General features: G+C 37.5%; 1 protein-coding gene and 2 pseudogenes across 2 annotated transcripts; 1 reads left to right on the top strand and 2 right to left on the bottom strand.

The window, feature by feature from the left end:
* Positions 1–4152: 4152 nt before the first annotated feature.
* LOC147277525 (uncharacterized) lies at positions 4153–13276 on the bottom strand (annotated as a pseudogene). The gene is made up of 11 exons (XR_015123795.1): positions 12946–13276; positions 12559–12689; positions 7487–10338; positions 7192–7321; positions 6988–7076; positions 6421–6665; positions 5851–5937; positions 5665–5764; positions 5282–5489; positions 5035–5161; positions 4153–4718 (listed from the first exon to the last, which is right to left on the bottom strand). The product of XR_015123795.1 is annotated as an uncharacterized LOC147277525 (transcript).
* A 3986-nt stretch (positions 13277–17262) lies between these two features.
* LOC147277524 (uncharacterized) lies at positions 17263–18473 on the bottom strand. The gene is made up of 2 exons (XM_086255400.1): positions 17618–18473; positions 17263–17291 (listed from the first exon to the last, which is right to left on the bottom strand). The coding sequence occupies exons 1-2, from the start codon at positions 18471–18473 to the stop codon at positions 17263–17265; spliced, it is 885 nt and encodes a 294-aa protein (XP_086111526.1).
* A 3912-nt stretch (positions 18474–22385) lies between these two features.
* Positions 22386–23094, top strand: LOC147277523 (uncharacterized; annotated as a pseudogene).
* Positions 23095–25051: the final 1957 nt, after the last annotated feature.

Here is a 25051-nt window from a genome sequence, read left to right as displayed (position 1 = left end):
CTATAAGTATATAGTCTATACAATAATACAATATAGTGATATACATATAGGATATTATTGTATTAAACCCCAAACCCTATATAAGTATATAGTATAACTATATAATAGTATAATACCATATAGTCATATACTATTATACTATATAAGGCTTATAAGTATATACTATATAGTAAATTAATTATATACCATAATACCATGTCCTAATATAGTAATATACTAATATACTAATATAGACTATATAGTAATATATACCATAATAGTATAATACCATGTCCTATTGTCCTATATAAGTATATAGTTATATACTATATAATATATTAATTATATACCATAATACCATCTATGGTATATTAATTATATACCATATATGATATAAAGTATAAACCACAACAATGAATCACACAATAGGGTTTAGGCCCTTAGGGGCTTAGGGCTTAGGGCTTAAGGCTTAGGATATACACATACTCATATAGGATATAAATTATAATGATATATAGGGTTTAGAATTTACTAATTTAGTATAATATATTAATATTATGGTTTAGGGTATTTTTAATTAGTTTATATATATATATATTAAAAAACATATAAATTAAAATTATAGGGGTTTATAAATTTATATATGTTTTATATAAATTATAGAAATGTATTATATAAAATTATAAATTATTTATTAGAAATGTATAAGAAATGTATTAGAAATGTATAAAAATGAATTATGTAAATGATTTGTTAAGTATATTCGGTTCGGTTCGGTTTACCGACGGTTTAAGGATATGAGAACCGGGACCGAGTCCAAACCTCCCAGTTCCGTAGTCAAACCGAACTTCTGGTACGGTTTTCTTTCGGTACGGTTTTTTTCGGTATCGGTTGGGTCGGTTTCAGGCTCGGCCTCAATTTTTCGGTCAACCCGACCCAGCCCTAGGTTATATGCAGGATGGGAAAATGGGACCAGTGATCAGGACTGTCCATGTGTGCTAAATTGAGGTTAAAAGTGCATGTCAATTATTCATACTTATCTTTCTGCAAACTTGTAATTATTGATGGTAAGTTTGGGTCAATTACATGACATTCAAAGCTGAACTTTGAGTGGCCAAAAAATAAAAAGCTGGACTTTGGTCTTTCATTAATGCTCTCAAATCAAATTTTTGCTTTAACAGAATAATATACATTTATATACCACATGTCCACAGCTCATATTTCTAATAAAAGTAAAATTTATTTGTTTTAGAGATTTGGTCAGCAATGCGAATTGCAACTACTAAAGATATCTGACAAAAAAAAAAAAAAAACTCAGCTAAAGACATGATTCATGTTATGGTTTAGAATCTTTAGATACATAGTTTTATTATTATTAATTGCTACTATCATCTGCCTCCTTTCAGTTCTGGCTTCAAATGACCAACTTGGAAATTCCTGTTTGGGTCTTTCTTATATAAAAAAGGGGGAAGGGGGGTTTTAAATTTGTTGTGTGCATGTGAAGGTGGCTATGGTGGGTTCAGGTGAGATTCAATGGACTGATGACGGTGGTCTTTGTGAGATTGATTTGGATTGGACTCCTGAAGCCCTGAACTGACACTTCTTTCTTATTGGAGATCTGAAAGCCTTGCGATTGTCCTCAAGTGTTTTTGTCCACACATCATGGGGCTCTTATTGAATCCAGTCTTTCTGTGAATAAAATGGAAGCAAGGTTGGGGCCAACTGGGTTAAACAAGAGAAGGGGGTTTTACGAAGTTGGGGCCAATTGGGCAAGTTGTGTGATAAGGTGCAGTGTCATTAGACTCATTACTCTGCACCTTTTTTATGTTGTAGGGGAAGGCAAGGGCAATGTGGGTGAGGTCATCCCAAGTTGGTGCTGTATATGGGGGCCTCTATGTTATGTTACGGTAGGCGCCTCAAAGCTGGATTCCTATCTCTCATTCATTTATTATAAAAGGAGCCAAAAAGTAAAATGTAGGTCTTCACCTTTTTGTTGAAAGAAGTAGATGTTCTTTGCTTTACTTACCAATGCATACATAGAACATCATTCTTATTTACTTTGCTTTATAGAAAACTATGGTGCAAGCTGCCTCATGTACCATCACCATCCTCATGAATTGGGTTTGATCATGACAAATTCTTTGGCTTCTATATTGAAATTCAAACATATCACCCGCTAAATATACTTTTAGCAGATGATAGCATGTCCTTTTATTGTAGATTGTAAAGGTTTGTATGAATGGAACACTAACCTGAATTCACCATAGCAGCATCCATCTTGTCGAAACAGAGATAAGCCTAGACCTTCTTCACACTGCAGCACCTTAACACTATCTACGTAATGAGGAGTAGGACCTTTTGTGTATCTGCTGTGTGCAAAGGGATCTATGCTTTATATATATATATAATGACTTTATCCTAAGAGTTCGAATCCCATAACCAAACTCATTAGAGTATCCTTATTCATTTAGTATACTGATTCATTATCCTATAATAACTAGGAATCCCTTTAGCCTCTATAAACCATTAACACTTAATCCTTATAAGGCTGCAAGGTGTAATCCTTATGAAATTCTTGGTATATGCTTGAACTACAATTTCCTGCTGCAACTAGGTGACCAAAACCATATTGAAGTTGAAAACGATTCCAACATTTATGACAACTGCACAGCAGAAAAGCTTTTCATTTTAACGAAAAAGAGAGATTGTGAAGGTGCATTATTAGATAGTTTGATGAGACCGTCTCTAGTGTGGACAAGGATTTCAACATCCACCGCATTTAAGGGCCGATAACTATACCTTATTAGTCCATAATGTATCCTTACAAGTATCTAAGTGATCAGGACGTATGTATTATATATAGCGTCCGTATTAGCATTTTTTTAATTTGGTATGCTATGTTATTAAATTTTAATCAAATATAAACTACAAAATTAAATAAAAAATTTTATAAACCCAATTCAAATTGATAATTTAATAACATAACAAACATTAAAATAATTTCTTATTTTCTAAACATCGAGTTATTTTAATGATTTCCCTCATGAGGATTGCGGCATTGACTATCATAATGTGAATAATCCTGTTTTTCATAGAGATAGGAGGGTTGGAATCTTGCTTGCTTGTATTGAAATCACACGTTTCCGTAGCACATGAAGCAAGAATTGGTTCCATTTATCTCTGTATATTTAAATTCTTTTGATGAACATTAAAATACAATCAATACATAAACAATGATGGGATATTGCATAGGAGCACGGTCTTGTACATGTCTTAATAGCAACACCTTCATATTAATTTCATGGCAACGGACAACCAATCAAACCCACAAAGAATGGTCACAATCCATAGCAAATCAACCAAAAGTTCAACAAATATAATTAGCATAAATTTGGGCAACTCCTAAGTGAACAAAATTTAGCGAATATATTAATGTGAAAATTTAGTGAGAAAAATTCAGGGTCACTCATCACATAATTTGTTGAACAAAATTGATTGAGTGAATATAGTATGAGAAAAGAAACATGATTTATGATGTGAAGAATGTGACAGAGATGTTTGCATGTGTCCCCACTGGGGGTTATTAGGGACTCGCAAGTTGCAAGTTGTGTTCACTGCCAGCTGCCTAAATTGAACTCTTTCACCACCGTTCATATCTTTGCTAATATCCGATAATGACAAGGACAATAGCTGTTGGATTAAAATGCTTTACTCTTACTGTAAGTAACCAAAAGCATGAAATGCCTGACATGCCACTCTTCAATGTTGGACAGTCAGGGTCAATCATATATCACCGTAGCAGCTATGGAGCCTATGGTTAAACTAAAATGCTTTAATCTTATTGTAAGTAACCAAAAGCATGAAATTGTGCAGAGCCGGCAGTTGTTTCAATATCATTAAGCAGTCTAAGCAGTTGTAGTGGTACTTGTTAATTGCAAAAACTAGTCTCCTGGTTACATAAAAATGGGCCATACTGCATTAGTAAAATTTGCTATCCCACAAGCAGTACAAGTTAAACCCCATTCTTCCCTAGGCCATATAAAATTATGAATTAAAGTTTCACCACTATCCCTATCCTGCAGTGACATATTCAAATTCAAGCACATTATGGCAATCGCACTTGGTCACCAAGAGTTCCAATAATCATCCAATTTACATTATCTTTTCGAAATATAATCTTCAATACCAAAGAAGAAGCCATATATACATATTACAAAGTCATAATTTTCTCCAACTTTGGTAAGTATGAGCATACAAACTGCATAAATACATAAGCGACAATACATTTCTAATCCACCATTCCCTGGACAAAAAGATCCATCTGAAACAAGCCCTATGTGTATGAATGCACCTCCTTCCCCTTCTAAGTTCTAACATGTACTCAAAAACGGGAAGATGACCAAAAGCTCTTGTTGTCTTCCACCTATGTACTGTTCTGCACAAGGAAGAATTCCCATATCTCCAAAAGCAAAATTTAGGTCTTGCACCTGTCTATGCAACTATGGCAGCTAACACCCGTCACTGCAATGCTGATCAAATTTAATTGATTATGTAATTTTTGATAACAAAGCAAAACTCAGCTTCCATTGGCTGCTATCCTCCTCCGCTTGTAGCACTTGAAGCCATCTCCATTGTTGACACAAACCCTCTTATACTTGGCATTCTCCAAGGATGAAAACTCTGGGCTGCTCTCACCAAAGTATGGTCTACTTCTGTAAGTTCTGTTACCTGCAGCATTGCTGGTGAAAAATGGCACAGTAAATATTTCTGCGGAGGAAACAAGAAAGCTATGACCAACTTATTAATCCCCAAAAGGAGGTTGGGCATGCTGAGAGGTGATTTTCCAGTTTTTTTTTTTTTTTCCTTAATGGGCCAATGTTTAATAATTTTATCCAAGCTATTTAACCACAATTGAATACATTCATCTTTCTGACATGGCAACCAATTTGATCTACTAGGTCATGAATTTTAGTCATAATGAACATCAACGCCTTTTGAGTGTTCTTGTTTTGATTTCCATTTTCCTCATGTAAAGTAGTGAGAGGTGAGACATACTGAACTCCCTGGTGTACAATTTGTTCCGCTTTGTCATCCTCAATTTGTTCCGCTTGATACACTTCAGAGACAGTACTTGACCCATCAAAATCAATATTATCACTATCAACATAAAGATGCTGGGTTCCTGCAAAATGGCATACAAGGAAATGCATGCAGTTAGTGTGGTAACTTGATGCTGATGGATTATCTGTATAATTAAAAAAAATTAGAAGGAAAGAAAAAAGCTGAAGAACATTAAAGATACTTTTTGATGAAGTTGCTTCAGCTGGAGGAATCTTCGTTAAGAGTTTCTGACACATAATGGTATCCTGAAAATCAAGGAAAGTGTAATCTAAAAACTGTTGCCTCTCAGAATCTGTCATCTTTGAAAACCCAAATGAAGTAGTCCATGTGTTTAGTACACTGGGGACAGCGGGCAAAACCAATCTCTCCACACCTAATTCCATAAGCATCTGAAAGAATAAAAAATATGGAGACAATAATGAGAAATTGACAAAATAAGTTACCCGCGCAACACATCCAGTGAGTTGGTCCTTTCCACTTCCAAGAAAAGGATAAAACAAAATTAAAAATGAACACACACTCAGGAGGGGTGACAACAAACTGCCGGGACACTCGGTACATTACCTTTTCAAGTTCATTCATTAATATACGACACATTCCAAGTCGACGATATTGAAACCTCGTACCAACAAGAGGTACTTCTGCCACTTTGTCCCCATAGATCCTTTGAACAAGAACACAGCAATTTAGAAACAAAGCACTTATGATACAAAGGTCACCAATTTCCAATAAGAACCAAATAAAGCTCACCTTACAGTAGCCACAGTGATTAATTCATCATTTCTCTCCAAAAGCACAGTATAGAACCCTTGGAAGTTCAAGCGATTAAGATCTGACCTGCAAAATTCAATATATCGGTCTTAGAAAGTAAATAATAAATTTATCAAAGTATTATTTTTTTTTTTTTACAATAAACACAAGTTTACAGAGGAAAGTCAACATATGCCTCATGTGCCAAGCTCACTGATAGCAGTATTTTAGCAAGTGAGGACAGCAAAAGAAGTTGACTATGAGGCCTCGTTTGATGCCTAGAATTGGATTGGATAGGATAAATGGCTAGATTCATGTGTGTTCAAGGAAGAAGATGAAGGGTGTCTTCTAACTTGAAGGAAGAAGGTGGGAAGAAGATGGATTAGCTATGAGGGAAAACTTATCCCCACTAACCCACCATTTTTGGGGGTATTGGAAGAGATAAGTTTACCCTTATGATTAGTCCATCTTATTCTCATCTTCTTCCTTGAATACACATGAATTTAGCCATTTATCCTATCTACTCCTATCCTATGCATCAAACGAGGCCTGACAGTATGAAATTCTCGCCCTCTACTGCAGATGATATCTTCTGCAAGATCTCTCCTGGTAAGAGGTTCCTTAACAGGCGCAAAACACTCATGCATCACACCAAGAGCAACATTGAGCCTGCTGTCACTCTCCGTCAAGGCATCAATGTCAGGTTCATCAGTATCAAGACTATCAGACTTCATGGACTTCAACACTGACCAAGTTAGATTGTCAACACCCACTGGAATTTGTTTCCCTAAAAGCTTGTGGAGGCCTAAACATATCTGAAAGTTTGAAAGTCAATCCAACATCATCAACACAGAGAAAAATGGAATAGGCAAGAATCTCATTCATATAGTGTTAGTAAACATAGGATCCAAAACTCACACAAACATCTGACAGAAAAACACAACACTGGACTGTTAAAATAGCTTAATTGAATGAAGAAAAGGTACAAATTGACCCCAAAAAAGAAAGAAGAAAAGGCAAGAGCAATGCTTCTGGATTTCCATTCTAAATCAAGCTAAACATATTTGATGAAGAAAAGGTACAAACAAAAAATTTCAAAGGGTGAACTACACAATATTGGTGGCATGCTTGAGATACCTTTTGACATCTATCGCTGCAAAACCAATTTCCTTTTGGATCACTTTCCAACTTATCTGCCCTTCTTTTTCTCAGGCACCCAATGTGATCTACATCAAATTGATAAAAACTAACATTACAAACTTTTCAAATGTGTACCCATATACTCAAAGTTCACAGGCATGCATATGCTACAATAGCTAAAACAGATAAAAATTAACCTACATTTATGCTCGCATTGACCACATGTGAGAAAACTGTCATCTATAACAGGCTCATTGTCTTCTTTGAATTTGCTTTGGCCACAAATTCCACAACGGCAACATGGGCAGAACCAGTCACCACCTGGAACATCCTACAGAAGCAAAACAATTTAAGACCAAGACAAGAAGTCAATTATCTCATACTTGTGATCCTTAAGTCAAATAAGGAAAGGAGAATTTTAAAATAATATGAAAAACAAATGGAACAACAGAGATTTTTACAAGGTATAATGAGAGACTCGAGACAAACAATTTACCTTCAACCCAAGGCAATTCTTGTGAAATGATGATGGACATTGGTCCCATAAAATTAAATCACCACCATAGTGGCACACAGTACAAATGTAATCATTTTCACCTCGAAGCCAATTGCCCTTCATCCTATCATGTGGTTCCATTCTTAAGCTCCTCTTGCTTCTTCCATGTATCATTTGCCACTGACAATCAGAGAGAGACCTACCTTCTTCCAGAAATATTTTGGCAGCAGGTCTTTGGTAACTTCTGCCAGCATGACTCCTAATGCCACTAAGAGTATACACCTTTTGACAACACCTGCACTTGATCCCCTCGCGAGTTATCCTCCCTTCTTTCATTGGATGACTATCCTTTCTGCTACGATAATATACTTTTGTCCTTGCCAAAACCACATTATTGTCTATCAACCAAGATAAGACAGTGCGAGGAATGCGGTGTGAGGAAGTAGGAGTAACCACTTCTTGCACTCGTTTGCTTGACCTAAGCACACGAGTTGGCCAACTACTATCCAGACCATTTCTTATCCATTCAAAGCTCCACATACTTTTCGCCTTTTCAATTTTGGAGGGGCGGCACATTGATCCTTTGGGCACCCTATTTTTTCATCACCTATTAACTCCTTTGTTGATCTATCTTTTCCAGCACTTAAGTTGGGCTGTCTTTTAAGTAAGTGAGGTGTAAGATTTAATAAATTACCATTTGTCTTCCTTTGGTGTTTTCTACTACCTTGAACTTTCAGATGATCAACCCCCACAAGATTACTCGACTGTGACATGTTAACAGAATCTCTAGACCACTTTTCGGACAGAGTCTTTGACGGTACCAAGCCTTCCTGCATATCCAAATTACTTGCTAAAGAAAAGATTTTATTTCTAGTCAACTGGCCCTCATCTTCCTCAACGACATAATTGCATTCAACAGGTCTTCCTTTAGAAGCTCCTTCTTCCATACAGCCTTTGCATGCATCTAGAAGTGTGTTATACACCTTTCCTTTGGGTGACTTGTAGTGCAAGTTGTTAGTTGATTTTATATTTGTGTACTTGAACACCCACCCCACAGCTGACAGGTGCTTCTTTGCTTTTGATATCATAATTCCTTTTTGCTTCTTGGTTGTCCTGTCTACTCCATGCCTGTAATAATCCACAACTGCTTCAGGGCAATATTCAGGTTTGAAAATAAATGCCTTGTGATGAGGCACTGCCATCTGACGACGATAATTAGGAGGCTGACTCTCTTTTTGTTGTTCAGTAAGAAGAGGCTCTTCACGTGAACCATGCAAACCCCGATGTACATCTTTAGCTTTAGAGATTGAAAAATGTGTATCTGTTGTTGGTTTACAAGGAGACTCTACCATCCGAGGACAACCTTTAGCTTTAGAGATTGAAAAATGTGTATCTGTTGTTGGTTTACAAGGAGACTCTACCATCCGAGGACAACAATTAGGAGGTTGACTCTCTTGTGGTTGTTCAATGAGAAGAGGCTGTTCAGGTGAACCATGAAAACCCCGATGTCCATCTTGAGAGATTGAAAAATGTGTATCTGTCGTGGATGTCTTCAAATCCTTACACACTTGACGAAGAGAATTATAGTATTCTCCATCATCAGGTGACAGGTAACGGTACCTGAGCTTCCTAATATCATTTAGTAAGAATTTTGAAGGCATTCCCTTATCCAAAGCTGCATATTCATCAACAGCATCAGGGCAAAACTCAGCTATTAGAGAGTTAGGTAGCCAATTTGTGGTATTTCTGCCTCTGGAATTGGTACTAGGAATTCCATCACTACTGATAACGGAATTTGCACAAAAGTTCCCAGCATGATTAGAAAGAAACACCGACAAAACCTGAGGTAGCACACACACTGCTTTATCTTGAGAGGATAAATTTGAGCCCTCCAAAATATTCATATTTGGTCCTTCATGCCCTGCAACAGAAATCAATTGATCCATAGAAAATTTCTCATCAACACGTTCTAAGCAAGAAGAGTCTGGATCAGTAGACAAACCTCTATTTACATGCCGTTCATCAATAATCCCAGCACTGCAGTCCAATACATTCTTCACAATATCTTCATGATCGACTAAAAAAACACTATTCAATGGGTTGTCAATTGGTACAATAGCAAAAGAGTCCGCCATATTTGCTTTAGGAATATTTGCATCAGAAACAAATTGAGCTCACTCCAATTGTACCTGGGTTGCTAACACCCGAGATAGTTCATCTACAGTGATGCTGAAGTTATCATCAATGACCTCCAACACAAGCTCTTCCCACAGATGTCTCATTGGACAAGTCCACTCCTTGACCTTCTCAAAGCCCTCTTTTTCTCGCACATCATACCAAATTTGCTTAATGGAAACAGCAATGTACCTCTCTGGCTCATATTGCTCAATCAACTCAAGAAATATCCAAGTCCCACATCGCTGCCACTTCTCTGTAACCCCATCCCAGTCCTGCGTAATTCGCAAAGTGTGAATTTTACTCATTAGTTCATCCCCCAAATCCGGGAAGAAGATCCTCCTCTCCTCTAAACCATCTTCATGATCAAAGATCACACCTTCCCACCAAGCATCCTTGTGATATGCATCCACACATAGTCCATAGGGAAGGCCCCATTTTCCTAACTCAACATGAGGCGGCGGCGGCCTTATGCTACCGCGGTAGTTACTCCGATCCTCAGTGACAGAACCAATGCCATCCAAAATGGGTGAAACAGATACAACATCAACAAAATTACCAGGCCCATCATCATGTAGAATATGGTCGTATTTAACGCGACGATGGCCTTGCTTGTCGCATGAAATGACAATCCCGGGGTGCCACGAGCCCTGAAACCCATCTTCTACACTCCTCACCTGCAAAAGTTCAGATTTTTCTTTCAGAAACACAGAACTTGAAACTCTTAATAAACAAGTAGCCATATCTATACTGAGTGCCTTAATAACAAACATTTAAACAAAGTACACAATCAGCACAACATTCATTACCTTACAGAGAACCCAAAATCAAGCATTGCATGAAAGACAAAACGAACACAAAGGATAGATGGGATATAATAATGCGAGAAACATAAAAGGCAACACAGCCATAATCAAAGTTTTGGAGAATTTGGCATTAAACCCGAATGCTAATACACAATAAAACTTGGCATTGGACCAGAGATTAAACAAATTAGGCAGCAGAAACAGAGACATAGAGTGACAAAACCATAATCATAGAAGAGACAAATGGGGAAAAAGTAAAACTGAAATTTCCTCCTTCATATGAATTGTATCTAGTCAGTATAAGACGAGAGAGAGAGAGAGAGAGAGAGAGAGAACCGAAGGAGAAGAAAAAGAACCATATTCTGCACCAGCTTCATTCATGAGGGAGAAAGACAAAGCAATGTATTCCATAGCTCAAAATCAAACTCGTACAATACTTTCCAACATTGATAAGCATTTTTTTGTATTAGATTAAGGTCATAATAATTAAATCAACCCCTCATAAAGGGCTGCTCGGCATATGCATCTTCTGGGACCATACCTTGTAATCATAAACGCGTGAGGAGGCCTGTTGAGAGTATAGAATCTCACAACGGGAATTTCAAGTTTTGCGTTACAATATATATAAGACAATACATGGGCCACTTCACTCATTTCCAACTCATTTTGGGTTAGATGCTTTAACTTCTACTGATAAATCTGATAGAGTTCAAACACCCATGCACTTTTGGAGTCAGGGAACATGCATAGAGAAAATGAAAGAAAATTGTGGTTGAATTTCTTGCTTTTCTTTAACATAACTCAGACTGATTATTACACCAAGCTTAGCTTGTTTAACTAAATAACACTTATTCAAGCATACAATTGTCAACCATTAATCATTTGACATGCTATTAACCACACTCTTTACAAACCTAACTCTGGTTGAGTTATTTTAACTTAATTAGATTTGACTTGTAAAAGCTTTTATGTGACTAGAATCACAATGATGTCTGCCCCTGTACTTGTGCTACTAAACTACTAATGATGCTGCTACTTTAGGTGGCTGAGAAATTCAACAAAATAATTAAGAGATGAAAGTGTGAAAGGATCAAATGAGAGCTGTGAAGCATGCAAACTCTGATATTATGAAGAAAACTTAAGAAAGCATGTTTGGAGTCCAGAAAACACAATGAAATCAAACAAAAAGAAATTTGGGGCTAAATTTCTTGCTTTTCATTAACATAATTCAAACTTATTACAAAGGAATCTTATACATTAATCATCAAACTTTGCATATGATTAATGTATAAGATGACTTTGTAATGAGTCTGAGTTATGTCAGATGTATATATACATCTAAGATTCTAACTAACAGTTAACCAAGCATGCAACTGTCAACCATTAATCATTGAAAACTGTTAACTACACACTCTATTAGAACTAACTCTGGTTGAGTTGTTTTGGCTTGACTTTGAGTTGTAGGAGCTTTCATGTGACTAGGCTAGCTCACAACACTAATGTCTGCACCTACACCTGCACTGCACTTGTACTGAATACTGCTACTTTAAGTGGCCGAGAGGAGAATACACTTACATCTTGTTGAATGGAGTCCCATTATTAAAATTTATCATATATATTATGTAACTAGGATCACATTACCAAATAAACCACGTGATTAAGTAAACTGTAAAATTTGAAAACACTACCAAATAAACTATGATGATGACTGCGATGCCAATGAAGATTATGATTACGATTCCTGCATAGAAAAGAATGGTTAGTGACTTTTTTAACTTGATTTTATTTCATTGTTTCACCCTGGTCTTTCCTTGTTAGTGTTCCATTGCTCTTAGTCGCCTGCTCTTGAGGCAATTGTAAATGGTAGCAACCGCTTTATTTGGAAGTGCATTCAAATTTTTCAGTTCATTAGCACCAAAAAAAATAAAGCAAAACCGACCCAAATATAGAAAAAAAGAAAACCCCACATACCCAAACATGCACATACAGCAAAACCAATTTGAAGAATAAAAAAACAACAACAATCACAGCCCAAGAACTCTTTTTTCTGGAAAAATAAGAAAGGAAAAAGCTGAAAGAAAGCGGCATTACCTCAACTTTGGCTTTAACAAGAAGCTTTCTGTGAGTCTGAGTCCTTCTACGCTTCCTCTTCCGGAGACAACCCGGGTTTTCAAGGTCCGCGACCGCCATTAAAACCGAGCAAGCAAGAGAGACAGAGAGGCCTGCAAAGCAAAGGTTTTTGCTTTTGAAATTGTGTGAAATTTGGAAAGTGCGTGAAATTTGGAAAAATAAAATTGAATGGACTCTCCGGCTCTCCCAGTCTATTTGGGCTCACTTAACAGTTAACACTCGAAAGGCATTTATTTTTTATTTATTTGTTTTTTTTTTTTTGTGATCAAATATTCGAATGACTTTGACTCCAAGAAACAGACTCAAACACAAACGCAGAGACTGTGACAGAGAGAGTGTGAGGCCTACCCGGTAACACGAAAACGGAATGCTCTGCGTCTGTCCCCACGTTACTTTTCTGTGCTCCTCTTTCTCACTTTACTCCACGTCAGCACAAATTAAGTAATATTTTGCTCTTGGTTTCTCCGTTTGGAAATGCAGCTTTTTGAATGTCCCACGTCTCGATGCTCCAAATGTCATCAAGAACCTTCCTATTTGGAAGTGATAAATTCTCTTGGCTATTTCATCATTCTCTAGTTTTGCAAGTTCTTCTCTTTGCTCGTTGGTTGCAGAAATAAGTTTAACTAAAATTGTCTTCCAAACATTTCTTAGTTGATATTGTTGAGAAATACATACCCAAGCAAAACAATCAAAATAATGTCTCACTTCTTTGTGATGATACACTTGTTTTGCAAGAGTGGTCTTCCCCAAACCACCCATCCCCCATATAGAAACAACTCGGGGGCAATTTTCATCTTTCACCAAATGCATAATCACTTCGTTTGCTGAGTCTTCTAACCCAACAACATCATGTTCAATAACATGAGAAAAAGTTCGCCTCAGTAGCTGTTGCCTCTCAGACAAATGCAAGGATGTACTGGGACCTCCAGTCTCCCTAATCTCCATCCTTATGCCATAAGTTTGCAAACTGGACCTCAAATTCGACAGTTTGGTTGTAATGTTCCCAATTTCTGACCCAATCTTGTGTAGATGAAGTCCTTCTTTGAAGATGCGACCATATCTTTTCAGAACATTCTTCATACCTCCTTTCCTCTCGGATTCCACTTTTACGACATAAGTTGCAATGACATCCTCCAAATCATAAGCAGCATCTCTAATTTCGGCAACCCAAATGCGTACTCTTGCATCGTCTTTCTGCTTTGCATCTGCATCTTTAAGGCCTGCATGAATCGTAGCTCGGTCCGTGCACGCTCAACTTGGCCTCTGACTCCGTACAAGGATGTGGCCTCCTGAGTGAGCAAGTCTCCAACCCTTTCGACCACATATGAAACAACAGCCTCCGCCATATTAATTTTCTTCTCGATCCGAAAGGGAAACAAGTAAACCAGATTTAATGTTCGATCAGATTGATGATATGAGAGATTGAGAGCTTATTAGCAGTGATTGAGTGAAGCAACATTCTATTCGTTTATGTATGATTCGGAAGAGAGAGAGAGAGAGAGAGAGAGAGAGAGAGAGAGAGAGAGAGAGATGTGTGTGGCTGCGGAAATGAGGAGTAATCAAAGCTATCTAGAAGAGAAATGTTGATAAATTATTTAGCAATATTGTGCATATGAACAGAGTTTGAAGTTTGGATAAGATATTTGTACCACACATTTTGGCATCCCACTTTTAAAACTAAACTAATTGATATACGGCTAACAAGCTATGAATGTGAAGCTATAGAAAAGTAGCCCACCATAATTTGAAAACTATGATCAAATGCTACTGGAAGCAGAGTCTTGTTGTATATCACAATTGGTTCAAGTGCTAGTCCACCGATATATATTTGTTTTTTAGTTTTTTTCCCAATATTTTTTTTTTTTTTTTTGGTAAAAAGAGTGGCCTATTATCACCTCAGTAGTTTTTTAAACTTTAACATCAACAAATTCTAAAAGTAAAACACTCTTGTATTGAACTGAATTGGATTATATATACTTAAGGCTTAGTTTGAGATTGCTGTAAGAAAAAACAGTTGTGAAGTAAAGTCAAATGTGAAGTAAAGCAGTTGAGTGTTTAGTAAACTATATTTTCAAAAGTACTGTGAGTACAAAAAGCAGTATGAAGATGTTTGGTAAATTGTAATGTAAAACTGTTGTGGCTGTTTATGATGACTAAAATGGACATGATGCTGAATGTGTCTTTCACTTATTTATTTGGTAAAAATAAAATATTTTTTAAATTTTTGGCTACAAATTTGTATTAGTATTAATTTTTCAAAGAACAACATTATTAAATAAATATGCTTATTATTTTTTTGGGTGTATTATAATTTTAATTGTACAAATAAAATATCATAATTAATGTTCACAATATTAAATATGATTAACAATTGACCTATTTTTTTAATTTAAGATGTGATTTTCAAAAATCAATGAGGGTACTATGGGAAAAATAAAATTTTCTTTGTTGCTGTGATTCACTGCAGCTTTCAAAGCACCTACAAATCCGCTTTCTATTTTTGTTGTAGGGAGTTGAGAATTGTGGGGCAAAACACTTTTTTATTTTTTTACCAAACACCAAAACTGCTGTGGATGATTGAGAATTGTCATCCACAATATCTTTTGAATCCTACACAGCACACTACTACAATAATGTAAATAGACAATGGTCAATAGATAACGGTTTGTATTTTTTCCGTTATCTTAATTTACCACACAACAGTTTTTAAAAAATCATTATATGAAGGTATAATATCCAATGATATTTGGTCTTATGAATTTTTCTAAATTATTAAATACAATAGTATTAGACAAAAACCGTTATGTTTGACAAATTACACAAAAATAAAGAATTTGCGGGTGTCCGTATTTGGGAAAAACTGGAGGCACGCGTTAATGAATTAATGAAACATTCATATCGCGCCTTAAGTCAGAGAAGGTCAAAGCCCTTTAGACACACACATCCCTCTAACTTCACCGAGTTGCCATGGTTCTTCTCACCAGCTCCATCTCACCTCAACTCTCTCTCTCTCTCTCTCTCTCTCTCTCTCTCATGGACCACCCCTTGTTTACAGCCACGGACAGTAGGACTCTCACTGTGTTCATTTTGGCAACCGGTGCAAATGTGTCTTTGTAATCCACCTCGAAAGTTTGAGTGAATCCCCGAGCCACCAATCTTGCTTTATGCCTCTCAATTGATCCATCTGTGAATTTGAGCTTATAAATCCATTTGCAACCCACAGCTTTCTTGCCTTTTGGAAGTTTGGTGATGCTCCACGTGTTGTGTTGATCTAGAGCTTTAAGTTCTTCTTGCATGGCTTCCTTCCACACCTCTTGGCTGTTGGCCTCATGGAAATTATGAGGCTCACTGTAACTTGATATGGTGCTGAGGAATGCGGCATGGGCTGGTGTCACTCTCTTGTACGACACACAATTGGAGATGGGATGTGTGGGTTTGTAGATGACAAAGTCTTGAAGTCTTGTGGGAGGTTGCCTAACACGCATTGGATTGCGTCGTGGGACAGGAGGAGTGGTCTCACACTCGTGCACATCTTGTACCATATTGTGAGGATCATCTTGATTGTCACCATCTTCATGCAATGTACCATCAGGGTGAGGCCCTTCATTGCTACCTTCATTGAGAGATGTATCAATGTTGACATGGCTGGGATCTTGTTGTTGTGGAACCTCGAGTTCGATCTTTGGTAATGGGAACACATCCAAGATGCCATCCCCTTGACTTGTGATTTCACGTGACTTGCTGAAAAAAGGGTTAGTTTCAAGAAATCGAACATCTTTGGACATAATCAATCTTCTTAGTTGGGGATTATAACACTTATATCCCTTTTGTGTAGATGAATAACCAAGGAAAATACATTTAACAGCTCTAGGATCCAATTTATCTCGGTGATGAGGTTGAATGTGTACAAAACAGATGCAGCCAAAGACTCTAAGGTGTGAGAGGTCAATTTTACTTCCTTTCATGACCTCTAAGGGAGCCAAGACTCGGCTAGGTAATCTATTGATGATGTAAGCAGCTGCCATAACCCCTTGGGACCAAAATTTCTTTGGTGCATTCATTTGTAGCATTAGAGCTCTAGTTTTTTCAAGTAAGTCGCAGTTTTTGCGTTCGGCTACGCCATTTTGTTGAGGTGTGCCAACACAATTTGTTTGATGCATGATGCCATGAGTGCTCAAATATTGTTTCATGATATGGGACATGTATTCGGTGCCATTGTCAGACCTTAAGGTTTGAATTTTAGAGGAGAAGTGGTTTTTAACGAGGTTATGGAAGTCCTTAAATACTTCCATAACTTCATTCTTAGACTTTAGAAGATACAACCATGTGACTCGAGAGAAATCATCAACAAATATCACAAAATACTTATAACCATCAAAAGATTCACTAGTTGGTCCCCATACATCTGAATTAACTAGTTCAAAACACTTGCTAGCCCTAGACAAGGAAGAGTTAAAAGGTAATCTAGTGGCCTTAGACAAGTGGCAAGTTTCACATGAAATTGCATCCTTCCCTAAGTTTGGAAATAAAGTTGACAAAATGGGTGGAGAAGGGTGAGCTAAACGTTGATGCCACAATTGATTATCTTGGATGGGGTTGAACTTGGCTTGAAACCCTCTGGGATTGCTCTTTGATATGTAATAGAGACCATCTAAATAAAACCCTTCACCAATCGTCTTCTTGGTGGCACAATCCTGAAAAATTACATTGTGAGGAGAAAATATGGCTAAGCAATTCAAGGTACTTGTGATTTTTCCCACAGACAGAAGTTGAAAGGGAAAGGAAGGTACATATAAGGCCACTGACTCAATTTCATCTGACATTAATTTTATTTTTTCCTTTCCTAAAACCTTTACATTCTCACCATTTGCAATTGAAACTTGAGAAGGATTTGCTAATTTTTCAAACTTATGAGACTTTGACACAAGGTTGGTCATATGATCTGTGGCACCCGAATCTACAACCCAAAAATCATGCAACATATTTATTTTAAGAGCAGTTTTAAAGGCTTTCATGATACCTTGCATGTCCTCTTGGGGTATGGGTTTTGTATCTGCCAAGAAACCCGCAAACTTGCCTAGCAATGTTGTCGAGTTTCCTTCTTCTAAGCTGTCTGCACGGTCAGTTCCAGGCCCTCCTATCTTGCCTTGAAGATACAACATAAACTCATTCATGAGTTCAGCTGGATTCGCTGTGAAGTTCTTGAATGGATCAGACCCATTAGAGGTGGAGGCAGACGCATGGTTTGCACGGTGTGTAGTACGATTCATCCTCTGTAAACCCTTGTTGTCCTTCATGAAATTAGGCTTTAATTCTGGATGTAAAATCCAGCATGTGTCTTTAAGATGGCCTGTATTGTTGCAGTGTTGACACTTCAAGTTCGGGTGCTTCCCTTTGTACTTCCTCTTGTTGGTTAGATAGACCCTTGCCTCAGGTACACTGGCCATCGTACCCATGTTCATGACTTTCCTCCTTACTTCTTCGCGTTGAATTGTCGCACATACACTGGTGAAGGAAGGAAGTTCAGTGTTCATGAGTATGTGGCATCGTAGATCTTCATATGTTGAATCGAGACTGGACAAGAGTTGAAATATCTTGTCTTCTTCCTCTCTCTTTTGTAGTAGAGCGGCGTCAGTTGTATGAGGGCGATATATTTCCAACTTATTCCACATGCTTTTCATGCTCCCTAGGAGTTGCACAAAGGGCTTGCCATCTTGTTGCAGATCGGAGATGTCCTTCTTTAATTGAAAAACCCGTGCAGCATTGTTCTGACTGCCATACATTTCCTTGACCGCCTCCCATAGCTGGTATGAGGATTCAGAGTAACTGAATATTTCAGCTAATTTACGTTCCATGGAATTCAGGAGCCACGACATAACCAGCTGATCCTTGCTAAGCCAGGATTCATAGGTTGGTGAGGAAGCATCAGGCACTTCGATGCTTCCATTTATGAACCCCAACTTGGACCTTCCACCTAGAGCCAGAGACACAGCTCTTGACCAAGGCAAGTAATTGAACTCATTCAACAAGACTGAGCTTAATCTTTGATTTGGGTTGACATCCACCTCATGCACATTCATGGAGGAAGGCACCGGTGAACTTTCAGCTTCTGATCCAAACGGATTGTCTTCGGCCATTTTGAAGATTGAAGGTGCTTGGATAGCAGTAAAGCAGAAGCAGGTTAATTTTCCTGCTCTGATACCATATTGAATTTCAAAGGTTGTATATTTCCATCATAAGTTCATTACAAATGTATAGCAATATATAAGGAGATTAACTCCTTGATTTACGCCACAACTTGTGGCTTAGGAAAGACAAATAACAGCTCCTTGAATTAAGGAGTTGACAACACAAAGATATACTAATCACAAGAGACCCGGACTCTTAACCACCTACGGAACAAGTAATACCCAGAAGGAACATAGATGAGTAGTTGACCTATCCCCTTATTGTCCAGTGGTACTGTAAACCACCCTAATATTTAGGAAATCCTGATAACCACTGGACAACCACTGGACCAACTTCCAATAACTAGTTTTCAAACATCATTAGCCTAGTAGCACTAGCTAGCAGCATGTGTCTATCGGCTAAAAGCACATTTATGTATTTATGTGTCTATGTGCCTCGTGTTACCCTACTTGTATATTTGTTTCATATATAGCCACAATGATTTTGCCTTAATATTTCTCCGATCTGAAAAAAAAAAACACATTTTTTTTCTTTTTTGATATACACAGATTAAGAATAGCTCTCAGCCCAACTACAGAGAATAAAGGGAAAGGAAAGAAAAACCATAAGTTTATAGGAAGAGGAAAACGAATCGAGCCACAACACATAAATCCTCTGTTAGAATAATGTTATCAAGAGAATAGAGCATGACTAATACAGTCTAATACATCATTATCAAGTGAAATAAAAGCCCAAAACATGAGCAAATGGTGTTGAGAATGGGTTGGAGATGCACAATTGCTCTCACAATGTCAACATTTTCACAAGTCAAATCTAAATACTGAGTGTAATACATTCTGCAGCTGGCTAACTGCATACAAATCCTCACTCCATCCTATCACGACCTTCCAGGTCGATGCTTCCTCTAGGCCTCACCATAGATGCCTAAAATTATTATAGTAGAAGAAAAAGTTAAATTACAGATTTTAGAGCGCTTCTAAGAACATACAGCAAGAAGATACTGAAAATTTTGCATTGCTTCAGTGGGAAGAACATGGCAAACCAAAGCATAGCTCTCCCGAGAGTAGTTTTATATTTTATTTTTTATAGTCCAAAATCTATCTCTTCTATCGAGATCCTAAAGGTTTATGGTATGATGCCCTATACAAATACTTGGGTATCTCTACTAACTCGAAAAGCAACTCTAAAAATTAGGCTAGTACCCTTTTTGGAATGCCATAAGTGATTTCACCATCCACAGTTCTGTTTATATGTTTCCTAATGGCCAAATAGAAAAAATCATGTGAAGACCACAATTCCACAACAGTCAGTAAAGACCACAAAAATCTATCGAAATTGTTTGATGGGAAGTGATGTAAACCCTCCAACACGTTCGGATGTAGTTTATCCAAAGTGCTTTGAGTTTGTAGCACATGAAGCCTCTAAAGAAAAGAAAAGGACAACTGCAACACCTAATTCAAGCATTTTACAAACCACCCATCATGGAAGAGAGTCCAGTGGCTTCAATGAAGAAGGAATTTCAGTTATGTAATAAAAGATAAGAAGATTAGAGAGGAGGTATACCAACAAAATTCAACATTCGAACTAGCCTTAAGAACTTTAATGCCACAATTAATCTATTTTCCCAAAGGCAAGAATGCTGGAACCAAGAATTGATTCTTTTCTAGATGACAGTCAAATTCCACATTATCCATTGTCCCATTGCTTAAACCCAAATCAGGTATCAGAGATACGTTTCTTTCAGGAAATCCAAATACATCATAGCCAAGTATATGTTTCTAAGTTCTAGTATAAAGAGAAAGATAAAATGCAACCACCTCATGCAATCCACGAAGAGAAAAAGGTTAGAATAATACCTCTTGCAAAACTCTGTTACATATCGTGACCCGTTGTAAAGAATGAACCACATCAACACAACGACCAAAGTATCTGTCAAGATTAAGGAACTTACAAGTGCAATATTATAACAGCACAGAGGAAGGGAGAGAACTCCCTACTAAATTTGATCAAGGATAGTGGGAGATGAAGTTGAAATCTTGAATGTTAATCATAACATTACATCCTCAACGTACATTTATACCACTATTCATTAAGATCACAAGATTACAAAATCATGATAACCAAAAATACAAACTTTTTATGTAGCTTATATATGACAACATTGTAGAAACTTCAAAATAAGAGGCATAGACAAGTATCAAGCATATTGGAGAAAAAGGGAAAAGCATAGGATACTGAAAAGATAACGCTTCCACCAATCCAACATATAGAGCCCAAAAGTGACATTGTAAAGATAGATCTTGCGTTGAACCCAATTCATGGCTCTACAACCTACAAACAGCAAGCATAAGGTTGGTATCAGGTTAACATGTCTCTCAACAAATACAAGTTAACAAACCCATGTATATATATGAGTAAATCAACAAGAAAAGAAACACTTCATGCAATTTCCAGCAATAAAAAAAATATAGTAGGAATGAGCTGAGTCGTTGACTGTATCAAAGGAAATTTGGGGGTAACAAATCCTTGTTTTATGTAATGATTTGCACATTATTTTTTTATTAACAACCAACCTAATAGAAACAAATCAGTTATTTTATAAAGTGTCAACCTTTTTTCCCAAACCTTTCCCACCAACCAAACAGAGAGATAGAGAGAAACTAATTGCTCACCAGTGCAAACTAAGGGACGGCGGGCCGGGGCTAGCTCGGCGGCGGGGTCGGCGACAATGAACGGAGCAGAGCGACAGTTAGAGAGAGAGGGGAGGTGGGGATGGAAGAGGACTTTTGATATGGGGCAAACGGTGTCGTTTATGATTAGCCCACCAGAAATCTAAACTTGGAAGTCTGGAACTGAGTAGGACAATTCCAGCAATAGCGTCGTCCCCTACGCTGACACGTTTTGGGTTTTACCATTAATACCATTATTCTTAATACCATTAATTTGGAGGAAATCAGATAATTGGGAGCTAATTAAGGACCAAAATGTTATAATTAAACATGTTATAATATGGGTAAAACCCAAAACGTGTCAGCGAAGGGGACGATGCTATTGCTGGAATTGTCCTACTCAGTTCCAGACTTCCAAGTTTAGATTTCTGGTGGGCTAATCATAAACGACACCGTTTGCCCCATATCAAAAGTCTTCTTCCATGCCCACCTCCCCTCTCTCTCTAATTGTCGCTCCGCTCCGTTCATTGTCGCCGATCCCGCCGCCTAGCTAGCCACGGCCCGCTGTCCCTTAGTTTGCATTGGTGAGCAATTAGTTTCTCTCTATCTCTCTGTTTGGTTGGTAGGAAAGGTTTGGGAAAAAAGGTTGAGACTTTATAAAATAACTAATCTGTTTCTATTAGGTTGCTTGTTAATAAAAAAATAATGTGCAAATCATTACATAAAACAAGGATTTGTTACCTCCAAATTTCTTTTGATACAGTCAACGACTCAGCTCATTCCTACTATATTTTTTTTATTGCTGGAAATTGCATGAAGTGTTTCTTTTCTTGTTGATTTACTCATATATATACATGGGTTTGTTAACTTGTATTTGTTGAGAGACATGTTAACCTGATACCAACCTTATGTTTGTTGTTTGTAGGTTGTAGAGCCATGAATTGGGTTCAACGCAAGATCTATCTTTACAATGTCACTTTTGGGCTCTATATGTTGGATTGGTGGGAGCGTTATCTTTTCAGTATCCTATGCTTTTCCCTTTTTCTCCAAAATGCTTGATACTTGTCTATGCCTCTTATTTTGAAGTTTCTACAATGTTGTCATATATAAGCTACATAAAAAGTTTGTATTTTTGGTTATCATGATTTTGTAATCTTGTGATCTTAATGAATAGTGGTATAAATGTACGTTGAGGATGTAATGTTATGATTAACATTCAAGATTTCAACTCCATCTCCCACTATCCTTGATCAAATTTAGTAGGGAGTTCTCTCCCTTCCTTTGTGCTGTTATAATATTGCACTTGTAAGTTCCTTAATCTTGACAGATACTTTGGTAGTGTGTTGATGTGGCTCATTCTTTACAACAGGTCACGATATGTAACAGAGTTTTGCAAGAGGTATTATTCTAACCTTTTTCTCTTGGTGGATTGCATGAGGTGGTTGCATTTTATCTTTCTCTTTATACTAGAACTTAGAAACATATACTTGGCTATGATGTATTTGGATTTCCTGAAAGAAACGTCTCTCTGATACCTGATTTGGGTTTAAGCAATGGGACAATGGATAATGTGGAATTTGACTGTCATCTAGAAAAGAAGCAGTTCTTGGTTCCAGCCTTCTTGCCTTTGGGAAAATAGATCAATTGTGGCATTAAAGTTCTTAAGGTTTGCATAATAGCTATTTTTCGGTTAATTCACATTAATTGTGGCATTAAAGTTTTTAAAGGTGCCTTCTTGCCTTTGGGATAATGGACTATTCGGTTCGGTCTTCGGTTTAGGGGTTTCGGTTCGGTTACCGATCCGAACCCACATTGTGAGTAGTATGGGCTGGAAATTCTTGTTTGCAAGTATTGCATCTTACGCTGCTCATGCATTTTTTCAAACTTGGTGCAGTGTGTCCACACTATAGACTTGGTCTTCTTAGATTTGGTTTCAGTCTCTACTTGGTCATCATTCTCATTTTGGGTTTGGGTTGAAGGTGAAGGTGGTATTGGTCTGTTTAGAGGTGACATTATTATAAGGCAATTAAGGTTAGTAGAGGCATTCATAGTGCTTGATTGGCTAGACTCCATGTGCCCTAAATTCCTAATTGACAAAGTGTAATAAACTCAATTAAATTTAGACAACAGCAATTATGATAAGTGAAAACAAAGAAAAGTAGAAATCACCAGCTGAAAACATATTGCAAATTCCATTTACATTTACATTTACATTTAAGAAGCTAGTTCAACAATGAATCACACAATCAGCATGCAGCACCAATAATCATTCAATCATTATCAAAAATTCAAAATTACAAGGAATACGACATACCTCAAGCAGGCTAAGCAGCAGGCAGCAGCACCAACAAGCAGGCTAAGCAGCAACACCAACAAGCAAGCTAAGCAGCAGCACCACCAACAAGCTCTTCAACTTTGCAAAGAATCCTACATTGATTAATAAATCATCAATTCTAAAACCCTAATCTAAACTGATTCAAACCCCAATATTGACCCCAAACCCTAAATTAATTATTAATCAATTTAATCCAGAATATTGACCCAAACCCTAACCCTTAAATTGACTCAAACCTGAAACCCCAAACCCTAAATTAATTACTAATCCATTTAATCCCCAATATTGACCCCAAACCCTAACCCTTAAATTGACTCAAACTTGAAACCCCAGACCCTAAATTAATTATTAATCCATTTAATCCCCAATATTGACCCAAAACCCTAACCCTTAAATTGATTCAAAGTTTCAAACCCTAACTCTTACCTGCGGAGGTGGTGGTCATGAGCGATGCTGCTCTGTGAGGTGGTGGTGACGAGCGGTGCTGCTTTGTAAGGTGGTAGTACTGGCAGAGAACAGAGACACATAGAGATCGGTGAGAAGATAGCCATGAAATCACAGAGAGAGTGAGAGTGTGAGAGAAGAGTGACAGAGTAAGATCGAGTACTTACTTGGATCGAGACTGAGAGAAGAAGCAGAGAGTGAGATCGTGACATAGAGAGGAGCCAAAGGAGGCAGAGACTGAGAGAGGAGCCAGAGAGTGAGAGAGGAGGCAGACTGGCAGAGAGTGAGAGAGGAGGCGGAGAGTGAGAGAGCCAGAGAGGCAGAGAGGAGGCGGATTCGAGAATGATAGAGGCAGTGAAAAAAAAGGTATGTTGACTTAAGTTTTTTTTTAATTTTATTTTATTAAGACATTAGGGTATTCTGGGGTTTGGTTTAGGGTTTAGGGTATTTTGGGGTTTGAATTGGGGTGTGCATGTGAAGGTGGCTAAGGTGGGTTCTTGTGAGATTCAATGGACTGATGACGGTGGTCTTTGTGAGATTGATTTGGATTGGACTCCTGAAGCCCTGAACTGACACTTCTTTCTTATTGGAGATATGAAATCCTTGCGATTGTCCTCAAGTGTTTTTGTCCACACATCATGGGGCTTTTATTGAATCCAGTCTTTCTGTGAATTAAATGGAAGCAAGGTTGGGGCCAACTGGGTTAAACAAGAGAAGGGGTTTTACGAAGTTGGGGCCAATTGGGCAAGTTGTGTGATAAGGTGCAGTGTCATTAGACTCATTACTCTGCACCTTTTTTATGTTGTAGGGGAAGGCA

Source organism: Dryas octopetala, chromosome 8 (assembly GCF_963921425.1).
Source record: "Dryas octopetala chromosome 8, drDryOcto1.1, whole genome shotgun sequence".
NCBI classification, from domain to species: Eukaryota; Viridiplantae; Streptophyta; class Magnoliopsida; order Rosales; family Rosaceae; genus Dryas; species Dryas octopetala.
Note: the sequence above shows the minus strand (reverse complement) of the source record. Positions and strands in the feature narration are given on the sequence as shown.

What these genes read in the sequence shown, in the direction of transcription:
- LOC147277524 (XM_086255400.1), bottom strand. Translation starts at nt 18,473, where the DNA reads ATGTCGTGGCTCCTGAATTCCATGGAACGTAAATTAGCTGAAATATTC. An exon ending in ACCCCAAGAGGACATGCAAG is followed by an intron (nt 17,292 to 17,617) that starts GTATCATGAAAG and finishes GTAATTTTTCAG; the next exon opens with GATTGTGCCACCAAGAAGAC.